The sequence below is a fragment of the Chlamydotis macqueenii genome, chromosome 2, assembly GCF_036417535.1.
Source record: "Chlamydotis macqueenii isolate bChlMac1 chromosome 2, bChlMac1.mat, whole genome shotgun sequence".
NCBI lineage: Eukaryota > Metazoa > Chordata > Aves > Otidiformes > Otididae > Chlamydotis > Chlamydotis macqueenii.
Window position 1 is genome coordinate 98,642,748 of NC_141557.1, and position 14,921 is coordinate 98,657,668.

Genomic DNA, 14,921 nt, shown 5'->3' on the forward strand with positions numbered 1-14,921 from the left:
GGGCAAATAGAGGCTGGAAAATAATTATACTATTTTGTTCTTGTATCTGCCCGTTTTCTGGTGGCTTGGTATACACTAATGGAAAATCATATGTTTGTTCCAAAACAGTTTTTAAGGATAACGTTTTACTTGTGCCAGAATTTTAAAGTGAGAAAAAAAGGCATTCTCTTTCCTAATGATACTTAAATGATGTTGCTGACCATATTTCGTATTTTACATTGTGGTTGTTTTTCACAGTAACAGCAAGGCAGACATCTGGAGTAATTAGAGAATTAATATAATTAAAACTTAAGCAATAGCAAGAAAAATTAAACCAAGAAAGAACATTTTTTTCTCTTTCAGCTTTACTTTAGTTTTCCATGTTGTACTCAGAGGCCAGAGAGCTTTGGGGAAGTGATCTCTAACAAAAAAATGCAGAACTTATACTCCTCTTAGAAGGCAGAAAGTGGAAAGAAGGTGTGGAAAGGTAAAGTGATAGGAAATGAAAAGTTCTGAATGTGCAACCGAACAGTTACTGTCTGGTGTAAATTGTGATGATCTCTGTTCTAGGCAGGTGTGAAAACAGCCTCCTCAGGTTTTGCTCCCTGTGCCTCCTAGGACTGTGCTCTGGCTTAGGAATTCATTACCCCTTTTGAAGCAGCAAGCCCCACACTGTGAATTTGATGTAGGTATCGATGTACAAAATTATATAGCGTTCTGATACTGCATGTGAGAGCTGAAATGTTAATGCTGACTCTGCATTGCCATCACAAAAATGATCTCTTCTAAATGTTTCCCAAGTCTATAAACACAGATCTTGGTATTTGTTATTATTAATGCATTCTTGTTGGAGGAAATGAGATACAAACCAAGAGCTAAAGGAGCTGGGCTCAAAGAAAGCATGAGAGCGATCCTATTATTTACTAGAAGTAAGAAGCCTGAGCCAAGACATCTCAGATTCCAATAATTAAAATGATGTAACACCTCGTGTGATGGGATGCTGACATCTTAAAACGCTGTTGAACTGCTAGCAGTCATCCACGTTGGTTCAAACCAAAGTGGCGTAGTGTAATTACTTCAGCAACCTGCCTGAACTGTTCTCTGGGCTGGTGCATTAAGGCAAGACATCCCGCTGCGGTGCGCAGAGGCAGAGAGAGAACGAGGAGGGGCTGACTTCAGAACTACTCGAGGTCTCGGCTGCAGAAGCATCTCCTTCTGCCCAGAAACGTTGTCAGCCTGCAAAGCAGGAGATGTGTCTCTGAGTATGTTATGAAGCCAGCATAAGAAAAAAAAAAAAACAAAAACCTCATGAAGCTGTCACGGCCCACCAGTTCACCTACGGGCTGCTCTACGATGGATCCAACAAAAAGACGATGGTTTGCATTCCCTTGTTTATCAGGCTGCTTCGCCTGCAGGGAACTTTTACCACAGAGAAGGGCAAACCTCCTGTAGTCCCTCACTAGAACAGCACGGAAGAGCGCACTGCTTCGGGGAAAAGGGGAAAAAAACCAAACCTCCCCACCTTCGCAACGTTCTCCCGCAGCGCAGGAACCACCAGCCCTCAACCTCGCCCCGTCCGGGCGGGGGGGCGGAGCTCGCCGCCACTGCAGGGGGCGCCCGCGCCCCGTCCCCGGCGAAGCGGGAAGGAAGCGCGCTCCTTCCCGCGGGGTGCGCTCGTTGGTCGCGGCCGCTGACGTGGGCGGCCGTTTCCGGGCAGGTTTCTCAGGGGCGGAAGGGGGCTCGCGCTGCCGCGTGGTTGGTGAGTGGCCGGCGCGGCGCGCGGGGGGGGGGCTCGGCGACGCCGTTGCCTGCGAGGTTGGAGGGGGGGAGGAGGCGCCCGGCTCGGTCCGGCCTGCGGGCGCGGCCCAGGGCCGCCGGACTCGCCGTGCCCGGCGCTAACGGCCGCCTTTTGTGTGACCCCACCCCCTTTCCCGTACGCTCCTGCGCAGGGCGGCGGGAAAGCGTGGAGCACAGGGAAAGGGGCGGCCTCCGGCTCGCCCCGGTCCGCGGGCGTCGTCCGCCGCCCCTACCCTTCCTTTCCCGGGGGTCCGTGCCGCCGCTCACCCGGCGGCTTCCCTCAGCCGCTGCTCCCGCCTCGCCTGCTGCTGGCCGAGCCCCGGCTTTTCCCCCGCGCGGCGGCGGGGGCTCCCGGGAGCCGAACTCGCGGCCTCCCCCCACGGGAGCCCCGGCACCGGGCGGGCACTAACGCGCTTTATTTAAACGCTTCGTAGAGCGACCGGAGGGAAACGGCTCTTCGGGAACAAGCCGAAAGATGTCCCGGGACGGCGAGGAAGGTTGTTTAACGGCCTAAACCTGCGGGAGGAGCCGCCGCCGCCTCCGCTTCAGCAGCAGCGCTTCGGCTCTGGGCTACGGCGCTGGCGGCGTGGCGTGGTCTTTGGTCCTTGGGGTTTGCGGTGACTTGGGGATCCGCTGTCCCGCGTGGGAGCCTCACGAAAGGTAATTGTGAGTAAGTGGTGCCCTTTGCTGGGAGAGTGCTCACCGGAGTGGAAGTGTTTGTCAGATAAGAGGAGTTAGGGCATGTACCTCGCCTTCTGGTTTCTCAGGATTTTCCTGATTGCTTGAGCTTGTAAAGGCGCTGGTAGGAAGGTTCCCTGAGGATACTGCCTCAAACCTGCGAGGGAGTAAGTTACAGGTGAAACAGTTGCTCCTGTTGGTTGCCCTCTTCTTTCCCTAAGCCTGACAGAGCGACACCTGAAGTAGCCTCTGAAAAGTGCTGCATACAGCTTTGTGTTAAAGGAAGCTAGTATTGATTTGAGGTTATTTTAATGTTTCAAATCGTAAAACTGTATTAGTGCAGAAACTGTGAGGTGCACTTAGCTCAGTCCTGTTGGAGGAGGCCCAGCTGAAAAACACAGTTGAAGTCAAAAGGCAAACAGTTGTTTCAGCAAGAAATTTCATTAAAATATTTACATAACTTCATAAGCTATATACAGTTTTGCTTAATCTCTTATTACATAGACACTGTGATGTTGTCATGGCTTTGGTTTTGTAACCATTTTGCTCTGTTTTGGCATGGTACATATGAATTGGAAATTGATATGTTTAGATTTCCAATAAGTTATTTCCAAAATGCACAGTGCAAGATAAACTGTGCTTCCTTGTTTTAGTAGGAGAAAGCATATTTTGTAAGCTACCTCATTTAAAAGAGCTTAATTGACTTTGTTCAGGTGTGTGCATGCCTATAGTGTAAAGTTTTTAATGCTAACTGGAAGCCAAATGTTTAATCTTGTAGAGTAAGGCTTCCTAAATATCCCCATTAAAGCAAGCTTTGTAAGTGGAAATAAGATTCATGTCAGAAGCTATTTCTGTATGTCTTGCCATCAGGTAGTGAAAATCTTCTTGTAATTCTTTCCTAAAAGGTGCGTATGGTAAAAATCAAAAGCTTATAAAAGCATAGTTATTATACTTGGACATTAAAGGACTTTTTGGTATCAAACCCTAAGTTTTTTTAAAGCCTTTTCAGTTGATAGGTTACTTCTGCTAAATTGACACTTCTGTTAAAGTGGTCCTGCATATTGCTGTTTTGAGCTATCATGTGAAAAGCAGAAATCAACTTGTAATCAAATGTTTGTATAAGCAGTTGGTTAAATTGTTTTAAAATAATAGAAAATGATAGTTGGATTTAAGACATTACTTAATGATTATCCTGATGATGTGTATGTGAAATACTGTAATACAGCACAAACTTAAGAGTTTGAAGCCCATTGGGAAAATGAGCTGTAGCATTCTGTTTTTTAGAGTGAGCAATGATCATATCCACCATAAAAAAAAAAATCATTGTTTGGGTATTTTATTTAGACATTTCAGGGTTTAGTGAGCTTTATTGTTTGGTTTTTTTTTTTTTTTTCCTTTTTGTTGTTTGTTTGGTCTTTAAAATTTGAGCATTGTCCTTGCAGCTTTTTCGTATACTTCAAATATTAAGAATGTGCAAAACCTAGTTAACCAAAGGGTAGTTTGAAAGCGAGGAGCAACAAAAAGCTTATGTTCCTGACAGCACGGACTTTTATACTGTGTACAGCGAGATCTGGACGTATTCAGATTTCCAGCTCTATGAATTACCTGTTATCACTAGAAAGTTGTGAGATGTTAAACCTGAAAATCGTAATGGCTTTGTGCTTGTTTCCCACTTCCCCCTTTTAAGTTGTAAGTAACCTCTACAAGCACTTCTGGGAGTCATCAGACCGTGCATTTATCGTCTTAATTATCAGAAATCTAGGCACAATTTGTATGTGATGTTGCCTGTTGTTGTATCAACTTCTGGCGGTTTTTTATGAATGAGTTTAGAACTACAGAGATTGAGGGAAGGAAGATAAAATAAAGGAACCTGTGGTGTAGTGTTTGGTGTCTTTTAATGTGTGGTTTTTGGTTGGCTTTTTTTTTTTTTTAATCTAGTAGAATTAACAGTACTTTTATCAGTACAGATGTGTCAAAGCCAAAAGAAACTCAGGTATGGGTTTTAATTTGTTTTGGTTATTGTAGTACATCTAGTCTAGTATGTCTGTATGACTTCTAAGTATACCTACTCACGCTACCATATTTCTTATGCCTTATTAAATATAATTTCATTTTCTAACCCATTTAATGTCACCTTCCCCCCCGCCTTCTTTCTAGTTATTGTTTTCACACACACAGACTGGACTTTTCAGTGTGTAGTGGAAGTTTTCTTAGATTCCTGTATGCTGCTGTTACCAGTGAAGGCTTGATTAAACCTATGGTTTTTACCTATGTAGACTGTGTGCTATTAATCATTGAGCTGGTAAACAATGTACAGATTAAGTGAAACAGTTCACTGGGCTCTTCTGGCTTGACGAGAGTCAACTATGTAAAAAGTTGCTTTATTGGCAGGAACTTCTTAAAGCAAAACCAATAACTTAATCTAATGAAGCAGCTGAAGATGCAGATACTTAAGTCATCTTTTTCTGTGTAGTAGTTGTCAGAGGAAAGATAACTAAAGCAGCAGCAGAATGTTTTCTGGACACTACAACAACAGCTCTGCTGGATCAGTCTGCATATCTATTTAGCCTAGCATCTTGTCTCAGGAGCGGGCACTAGTTTATACATAGGAAAAAGCACAAAAACAGTAGCCCTCGTTAGGAAATTCCTACTGTTTGGAGAAAAAAATAGTTGTCTGTAGTATGTTTAATCAAAATAAAAATTTGTGTATCTTTTTTCAGAGAGTCAGAATGACTAAAAAAAGGAAACATCAAGAAGATTTCCAGAAAGTGAAATTAAAAGTTGGGAAAAAAAAACCTAAACTAGAGAATGCAACTGATACTACCTTCAAAACAAAGACCATACAAATTCCTGAGCAGCTTAAAGAAGATGGAGTGCTTCCTACGCAAAATAGAAAACTTAACATAAAGGTATACTGTGACATTGCATTCTGAAATGATAGGAAATTACTTGTCATTATTTAGGTTTACTATGTTTACTAGACTTTAGGAAAAACAAGATTTATTTAGGAAAAAAAGACCCCACAAAACAGCGATGTGTCTGAATACAGCCTCTCTGTCCTTGACAGTAAGGTGACTCGTGAGTTTAAGGACTCAAATTGGTGGACCAGCATATAACCCAAGGGAAAGGGTTTCAGCAGTGCAAAACCTAAAATTGCACACTGATTTAAGTATCCAGGATTAACACTTGGGTTTTGAAAGTCTTATATGATAACTTAAGGACAAGATTTTAAAAAGTAGACTTTCTGAGATGATTTTTTTTAAAAAAAGTTTCATTTCTTTTTGTGGTGGTTCTGCTTTTCCTTCCTTTGCATCATCTATCTCTTGCAACTCTGCTTAAACTGAAGCAAGCTGTTGAGACTGAGATTTCATAGTCTTACTTTTGAGAACAAGAGTGAGAGGACTTATTTTTGGTTGTTCCTCTGTTAAGTCAGTAGGGTTGTGCATAAACTTAAGAATGAGGATTATCTAATTAACTGAAGGACAAGTCATGGTATCTTGTTTTTCCTGACATTGAATTTTGGTGATTTGTTCCTTGTTATGCTTTAAACTAACGTTACACTTTTTCTGAACATATTCCACTGCTTTGAGCAATGGCACATCATGAGAATAGATTCTATATTTTTAAATGTTAAAAAAAAATGTGCTGGAAATAGATGAGGAAGTTTAAAGAGCTTAAAATAATAATGATGATAGTAAGTATGTATGTTTCTTTCCTTTTAGGATCTGCTTTCACAGATGCATCACTACAGTCCTGGAGTTAAGCATAATGCACTTCTTGGGCTCAAAGATCTCCTGTCTCAGTATCCCTTTGTAATTGATGCACACCTTTCAAGTATAATAAGTGAAATGGCAGCTGTGTTTACAGACAAAGATTCTGGTGTCAGAGGAGCAGCTGTTCACCTGCTGCAATTCTTGGCTTCAAAAATAAAAGCGGAACAGATTGCTCCATTTTTTCCTTTGGTAAGTGCCCATCTCTCCAGTGCCATGACTCATATCAGTGAGGGAATTCAGGAAGATTCATTGAAAGTCTTGGACGTTTTATTGGAAGCATACCCAACTCTTCTCACAGACCGCAGCAGTATATTGTTGAAGAATTTTGTAGAGCTTATTTCTCACCAGCAACTGTCAAAAAGACTGAAAAGCAGAGAGAAACTTTCCTGGATGCTCTCTGTTAATCCAAATCGCAGAGTAACTTCTCAGCAGTGGAGGCTGAATGTACTTACCAGGCTCAAGAAGTTTCTTCAGGCAGTGGTAGATGGGTCCAGTGAAACAGAGGATGAAGGACTTCAAGAGCAAAAGGACAGCCTTCATTCTGTGAGGAACCCGATATGTATAAGTTGGAAGGCCCATGCAAATAATCAGGAACATATACAATTATTTGAAAATGGTGGCTTGCGACCAAAGATCCACTCATCATTTAGACTGAGGTGAGAAAACATTCACTGATTTGGGGATTAGTGTCAACTGTATGATCACAATGTTAAACTGTGGTGTGTTGCTGTTGAAGACAATGCCTTAATTTTTATTGCCCCTTTGCCATTTTTAGGGCATTTAATGTACTGTGCAGTCTTGCTGCAGAGGCTTGAAAATATGGAAATAATCAGCAGATAACCGTGCAATGCATATGTCATGAACTTTCTCGTTATCAAATAAAAACTTTATTTTATGCTATTCATAGTAAATTTGGTAGACTAACTCTAATTTTTTTTTTTTTTTTTTTTTTTTTAAATGTGAACTGACAACTACAGATTGTTGCAGGATATTAAACAGACCTCGGGGCAAGCAGGCATATTTCTTTACATTAAATGCAGGCTTGTTTCTTACACTGTGATAATGAATTTTACTGAAATCTTGTGCTTTTACCTTCAAGAATCTGTCATAAGTTTAGGAGTCTTATTTTCTTTGAATGTAGCTCCTTTTAAAAGGAGTGACGGTGTGATAAGATGTGTTTGGCTATATGAAGTTCTGCTGAGTTTCCATTTCTAAATATTTTAAATTAATTCAGCAGTTTATGTCTTCATTATGAATAAAAGATGTCTTGTCTAAGTAAGACACGTTGATGAATATGGAAGGAAGTGTAGTGTGCTTAGTCACAGATAGGTTAGTGTGATTTTTTAGTAGTATGCTAAATAGATGTGAGCTGATACTAAGGGAGAAATAACTAACCATCTTCATTTCCTTTGTCCTTTCTGATTCACCCACTCCTCAAACTAGGGGGGAACCTTCCACCCCGCTTTATGGTACCTTTTAAACACTGGCATCCTCATGTATATGCGTTATTATAGATGTTACGTACCTGCTGATAGGAGACCTTGAACGATGACTTGAAAAACGGAAACTATTTAGCTGTTACATCACACTTCTAATCCAGGTGATTTGAAGAGAAACCACAATCTTTGTTTTACTGCTGAAGGAGACTGAATAAGGGATATAAAGCAGTTGTACCAAATTAACCTAGGAGATCAATGGCAGAAAAGGATATAAAACCCACTGCCTAATCCATTGCTGTGTCCATCTCATATCTTTGAATGAATGAAGTACAGAAGAAATGATGTTCTCTCTTAATACCACAGGTATTAGCCTGAATTAGCAGGTGTTTTCCGTCTCTGTCGTGGAGACACACAAATGACTCTTCCATTCCCACTCACCTAGGCTTCCTCTTGGTAGATAGCATAGTACGTGTGGTAGATACAGAGAATTTGTGTTAAGCTAAGTAAAATGTTGAACTTCTTCTCATAAAAGTGGTTGTTAACATAGTGTAAGAGTTCAGTCATGACCAACAACATCTGCTGCAGGTAAAACTTTAGTTGAAAACTAGACCAGTGCAGCCCACTTGAGGCAGGAGAAAGGGTTCAGTGCGGAGCACAAAAGAGTCCTATGGACTTCATCTCTGCAGGCAGCAGCATACAACTGTGGACCACCGTATATCAGAGGATTCTTGTATTGTGCCCTGAATGATACGCAGTGTGTGATATACCATGGCCTGTAATAGCTGAAGGTGCACTGTATCCAAGGTCTAGGAAAATAAACTTTACATCTGGTATCACCTGAATTGGATTCCACTTTTCTGAGGAGCTAGGTTTTGGTGAAGCATCGTGATCCACTTGCAGTTATAAATACTTTCAAAAAGGCGTTTGCAAGCATGAGGAGGAGCCAGAAGAATAGAAGGAAACATTGCTAGAATCCAAGGCGAGATTGGCAAAGCAAGCTGATGGCAGCGGAACAGAAAAATGAAGAAGGGGCATCTGCAGAAGGTACTAAAATGTTCTCATTTTACTGCATTTACGCGTATTTTTGTTGTATTCGTTTCGCACAAAGGGCCATTGCAGCTTGTTTCAGTGGTTATCCACAAAATTTTAAGAGTGGAAGTTACTATGGTGGCTTTTGTATTTGCCATTGAAATCTTTTCTAGTGATCTGCAGCTGTTTAATTCTGTGTCTTCCAATCCCAGCTGGGGCCTTTTACAGGCATTCCCAGGCCTCTGCTGTGACCATTAACTGCAAGGACAGAAATTACCTCTACTTAAGAGGTGCAAAACATCTATAATGCTTCTGGAGTACTTCCAAAATATCAAACTGTGTGTGTGTTTTTGCTTAAAATTCAGTGCACAAATAGTGAAGTCCTAACTATAGATAATGAATTGACCAAACCATAAGTAACTGTTGCGGTGTGTGTGTATTGACAGCCTCATCACTAATACTGCAAGTAAGTGTCAACTTTGTTCTTTAAAAAGTAGGCTTCCAAACACCACTAATAGTATGTTAAATTTTTAAAGTTCCTCTATCTTTTTAATTTTGCAAGTTCATTGGGTAGGGATGGCACCTCACTAATAACCTGGGGATTATGGAAAGGGATTTTCAGAATCAATTTGCAGTATTGATGTTTAGTAAAACGTGTAGATTCTGAGCTTGGAATGCTGGATGATTCAACAGTGCAAGTCTTAAGACTTTATTGTTTTCTGTTGTGTGCTAGGTGTTCCTACTATGTATGAATAAAGATTACTGTGAATTAGGACATTATTAGAATATATTCTCTGCCGTATGTGCTGACTGTGCTGCTTTTTGCATCAAACTCTTTTCAGATGTGGAAAAGTGGAAACCCTTCACAACTTAAATGGGGTGATACCAAGATGCATGATCTTTTTTTGAACTGGAAGAGGTACTGAAGAGAAATGGTAGAGCTTCTGATTCTGCTGAGAAAGGACAAAATGAAGCTGCAGAGAAAAGTGAAGAAGACTTGAGAGACCAAAATGGAAGACACAGCATAGTGAATAAATATGTGTATGGTGTGACCTGTGCATCACATAGAAGTGGAAAATACAGTTCACTTAGTGTACTGAGTGTTTCTTTGCTGCACTTGGGAGTGCACCCAAAAAAAGGAGGATGGTAACCTGGCTTAGACTCTGAGCCATAAAAACTTAATAACTTTCAATTACTTTTATTGTTTTAAGCAGCAGAAAGTTGTTTCCTTATTTTCTTTCTTTTCCACTTCCTTGATTTCCCTTTGCTGAATTTCTATTCTACTCTTGCTGTCAAATCATGGATAAGTTACGCAGTTTTCTTTTGCTTGCTCCTGCTTCATTAAAAGATTGGCATTTAAAGGAAAAATGACAGCTTAAGGGCTACACTCATATCTTGCAGGTCCCCTCAATAGTATTTCATAGCGATAGGAAGGTAATATGCTTTGTAGTGTTTCTGAGAGCCGTCTCAGCGTTAAAGAATGGTGATAACAGGTATGTGCCAAAAAGATGAACACTTTAATTGACATCACACCCTCCCTATTCCAGTGAACCTGTGTTGCTAAGGATGTTGCACTAGTCAAATGCATACTGCCAGATTACAGTGATACTTTGTCATCATCTGTTACTGACAATCAGATTTTATTTACCGCTGTTGTTGTTAACATTACATATTCGGAGGAGTCTTCTCTTCAGAGATGGGGGCTTCTTTTGCAAGGGTACATTAAAGCTGTGCTAAAGCGGTCTTACCCAAATGCTTTCTACAGCTGAGTGGAGTATCCCTTTTGGCATGGATTATTCTTTCTCCATCCCATGTTTCGGGAAAGTACTGAAATAGTTGGGAGTGTGTATTATACTTCTGTAGGAATCTCCAGGTGTTTGTTGCTGACTTCTCAGGTTTCATGCACTGTTTGCTTTCATAGGGAGATTTTTTTTTTGTGTTCCAGAAATAAATTGCTCGAATTCCAGAGCTCTGCGGTAGTATTTTCAGAGATATTATTATAAAGACTACTACTTCAGAACTATTTCAACCAATTACTGGCACTTCAGAATCTCAGCTGAGTATGTAGTCCTGTCGTGGCATAGCATTTACAGGACAACTTAACTTTTTCAGTGAGGTTATGGTTGTGATATCAACTGACTTGGCCAGTGACACTTTAGAATTCATTGTGGCTATAACTGGATGATGAGATTTGTCTACTGTGTCTTTAGATGACTGAGAGTTACATGTCTAAGTTGTAACTGTTCACCCTAAACTCTCTTTATAGTCTGAAAGAAACTCGTGTCTTTATTGCAGAGTCTGCAGCATAGAAGGAACACAAAGCAATAAAAAAGGGAGGAATAAGCCAAATTACATTGACTCAATACATTGATTGCTGTGGTTAATGCTAAGCTTTGTAAAATTTTAAGATGTCTGATAGTTGCAGTAGGTACTAAAGATGAAGCTGTAGTTTTTTCTTATGGCCTGTTATGTTTCCGCTTGTCCGTTTTATTTTGTGCTGGAGATCTAAATTCTTTCTCCCATGTTGCCTTCATTGAAAAAGAGCCTGCGTTTGTTTCACAGTTTCTTTTTATTCCTTTACAGATGTATTCTCCCTGCTCCTTTTAAAAAAGTTTGTTAGTATCAGGGTTTGGTTTGATTTAGTAATTTTCTTGAGATACCAATTTCAACCAGAAAGAAATGACAGAATAAAATATTCTATTATGTGTGTGTTATAGGTAATTGCAACAGCATGAGAAGTGTGGCTTTGTGTAAGGATATAACTAATCAGATAATTTGGAATTGACAGGATGACCAGGAAAAACTGCTTTACTTCTTTAATCCAATATGCAATTAAAATATTTGTAAATTGAGCTTCTCTGCCTATCTATGGAAGGAAAGGAGATACGTTTTCAGATCCTATTTTGGGTGTATATGTAAAAAAAAAATCACTTGGAGAGCATCACTGAAATGGAAAGGTGGTTAATGGGAGATTCGACGTACCAATTTTATGTAGATTAGGAAGTTAGAATTATGATGAGAATTCCCTGCTATGAGTTAGAAAACAAAATCATCATGGAAAGCAATGTCAGAAAGAATCAAATGAAATTATTGTTGCCTTCCCCCCACCCCGAAACCCTTCCAGAAGTTTCTGTATTGCTTAAAATTAGCAGGAGTTGTTCAGGGGTTTGTTTCTTTAAAGAACCTTCTTTTAAAAATGAGTACATATTGCCTGAATTTATCCAGGAGCAGCATTTGGTCATTTGTGCTGGTAATCCCTTTTGAAACACAAATGAAATTTGTTACAAGGGGTGGGGGGCAAGTCCTTGGTTTTCTTGCTTTCTGGGAGGTGTTCTTTTAATTTAAACTATATATATTTGTTTTTTAAATATAATTTTTGTTTAACTTCAGTATCAGATAATTTTTAATTTTCCAACTAGTTGCTCTCCAGAGTGTTATAGTTAAACATCAAGTGGGAACCAAAGTTATATTTTTGCAGGGTGATTTTTTTTCTGTTAATATGAACAGCTATTATGTTTATGTAGCTGGAGATGGTTATTAACTGTAATAAACCTCATGCATTTGACAATACTTTGTAGTCAGTTTCTTTATTTTGCTTCAAGGAGCTTAAAGGTTTTTGATTTTGTTGTACCAAGTACAGTGAATTCTTATCTATTGTTTAAAGGTGATATGATCATGCAAATATTTCTCCACTTCATAGACTTTACATATAACAATGGGGAAAGAAATACTAAAATATAAGAAGTTGTTGCAGAAGCATGCGAACTTGCAAGGAAATTTGGGAGCAGGTCTATTGTAGGTGGTTTGAACTCCCATTTTTCCTTACTGAAATATCTAGCAAGAAAGTGAGCAAACATTTAGTGCATTAAAAAAGTAATTTTTCCTGTTAGTCAGAAAATGAGAAAGTGGTATTGCTCTAGTCTGTTTTTAAAAGTGTGATCTTTATCTTTTTTCTTTTCTTTTTTCTTTTTTTTTTTTTTTTTTGCTTTTGTTGTTTAGGTCTCTGACAAGTGTAATGGACAGTGCAGAAAAAGGCCTGTCCTCGGCTGAAAACTTGAAAGGTTTTATTGAGATAATAATTCCATTACTGATTGAGTGCTGGATTGAAGCATCTCCTGCACAATCAGCTCCCATTCTTGGAAACCTTTTGGAATCAGAATCTCAGCAGCTTATGCAGCAAGTGCTTAGTATAATACATTTATTGTGGAAACTCACAAAACGACATGATGAAACGTACAAAATGGTAAGGGAGAAGTGATGCATGGCATAATAATGACAGTTCATTTTGTTGTGATTGCAAGCTAGTGATTTGGTGATTGGAAGTAGTGGAAATACTTTGTTAAGGGAGAAAAAGCCTGGGTTTTGAGTAAAACTTGAGTTCGGATTTTGTCAAGTCTCTTAGTCTGAAAATAATCTGTTGAACTGAGCAATGAGTTCACCAACAGTTCTTCCAGGAGTCTTTCTTGACAGACTGCAGCACAAAAGCTTTTGAAACTGAAAGTGGTACTGGAGAAGAGGAGCATTTTGTCTCCAAGATAACCTCTAGAACATAAATTTGAACGAAACATATAGTGGAGTTGTTTGTTTTTTGGTTTTATGTGTCGCAAAATTTTACAGAAGTGGGAAGGGTGGAAGTGAACAGACCCATAGCCCTTGGAAAGGTAGGGGATAATGGTGTTATGAGATCCTGTAATTGCTTGGTGCAACCTACATTGTTGTGTCATGATTGGTAGTCATGATAGGCATTGAATCAAAACCTCAAGAAGAATTTTGGAAAATATCCTTCAAGTTTTTTTGCCCTAATTATTTTTTTCTGTCTTTGATAAATGAGTTGCTGGTGGTTTTTTGTAACTTTTGCTGCTCTTCCAAAGATTTTGCAAACTGGAAAAAGAGCACTCTTGCCATTTTGGCTAATGAGGGTAGTTGGAAGGAATGTCTTGACAGCTCTTTGTTTTACCTGTGTATAGGACTGTAGATCCATTTGCTAAACAAATATCTATGCATAGAATAATTATTGGAAAACATTTGTGGAATCATTTCATTAGACCGGAGTGACCCAACATATGCAGCCTAAGGGATGGATACGGTGTGTCTGAACAAAACATGCTGTTCCCCTTTTTCCTCCTCATCTTTTCTAGAGGGTCTCTTGGAAGCAGGCAGAAAGCAGGCAGCTGGCAGGTAAATAAAATACCTGTGGCAGCCTACTGCTCCTAGCCTTTTTCTTTAGGGTACTGTAGAGCTGCTACCCCTAGGCATAGGGTGCCTGCATTTTGGTCGTATGAAAGGAGTGCTCCTGTGTCAAGATGTGAGCTGTTTTAGGTATGCAGTTGTGTTATGATGTTAGGATGTTTTGGGGAAAAAAAATCTCATCTCCATACAATTTTTTTTGAGCATATTGTGTTCTAGATAAACAGTTTTATTTTGTCTTTTTATATATAAAGGTGACTATAAAGGAAAAGACATTCAAATGGCTCAGTTTGAAAATTGAAGCTTTGCTTATTTAATAGCCCTTGGACTCACAGGCCACAGTGGTGATCACAGACAATTTGGAAAACCACTCTGAATATGCTTAGTGGAAACCTATTAGTCTTTGAAATACTTCAATGGTCATTCTCTCTTCTTAATATTCGAATATCAAAAGGATTGTTCTGCCTGACCAGTTGATAGCGGTGCAGGCTTTTTTGTGATGAGGTCTGCTGGACACTTTGTGGAATGGAGACTGTGAGTGTCTACTAACCCATAAAGTAAAATTATTTTTAAATATGGAAAAATGTCCTTTTTCTTTAAGAATAGCCTCTCTCCTGGAAAATGTTTTCTCAGTGGACTTTGAACTGTGAGTACACTAATGATGAGGAAAGATAAAGGCAGTGTCAGAATATGTCTTAATGGAAACCTTGGAGCAGTTACTGCAAGCAAATAAGAGCTCACTCTGATTTTAAGTAGTCTGATAAATTGATAGAAAAGCACTTTCAATTCACATCTGTAACTCATTTGGTTTAATATTGCATCTATCCACATTAATATCTGCTGAGAAAATACAGTGGTCCAATTTGGATTAAATGTTGTTGCTCAACTTTGACCTATATCGCAATTTTACTTTCTTGTTTAGTGGACCTTCAGCTTCATGCATGGGACTTCACACTTACATCTGAAAGTAAATATATAGATGAAAACTTGCAAACAGAAGCTGAAGTTCCTGTTTTTCATTGATTCCAATAATGGATTT

The 14,921-nt window shown here is 39.5% G+C and overlaps 1 protein-coding gene across 3 annotated transcripts in view; it reads left to right on the top strand.

The window, feature by feature from the left end:
• The first annotated feature begins 1,683 nt into the window (after positions 1 to 1,683).
• Positions 1,684 to 14,921, top strand: part of TEX10 (testis expressed 10) — a 52,939-nt gene continuing 39,701 nt past the window's right edge. For 2 of the 3 annotated variants that reach the window (XM_086740503.1, XM_086740505.1), the window contains exons 1-5: positions 1,684 to 1,738; positions 2,211 to 2,436; positions 5,175 to 5,363; positions 6,177 to 6,883; positions 12,695 to 12,938. In XM_086740503.1, coding sequence (XP_086596629.1) covers positions 5,184 to 5,363; positions 6,177 to 6,883; positions 12,695 to 12,938 — 1,131 coding nt within the window. In that variant the 5' untranslated portion in view covers positions 1,684 to 1,738; positions 2,211 to 2,436; positions 5,175 to 5,183. Of the gene's footprint in view, positions 1,739 to 1,830; positions 2,437 to 5,174; positions 5,364 to 6,176; positions 6,884 to 12,694; positions 12,939 to 14,921 lie in introns of those variants that run through there. The other variant, XM_086740504.1, reaches the window with a different exon arrangement.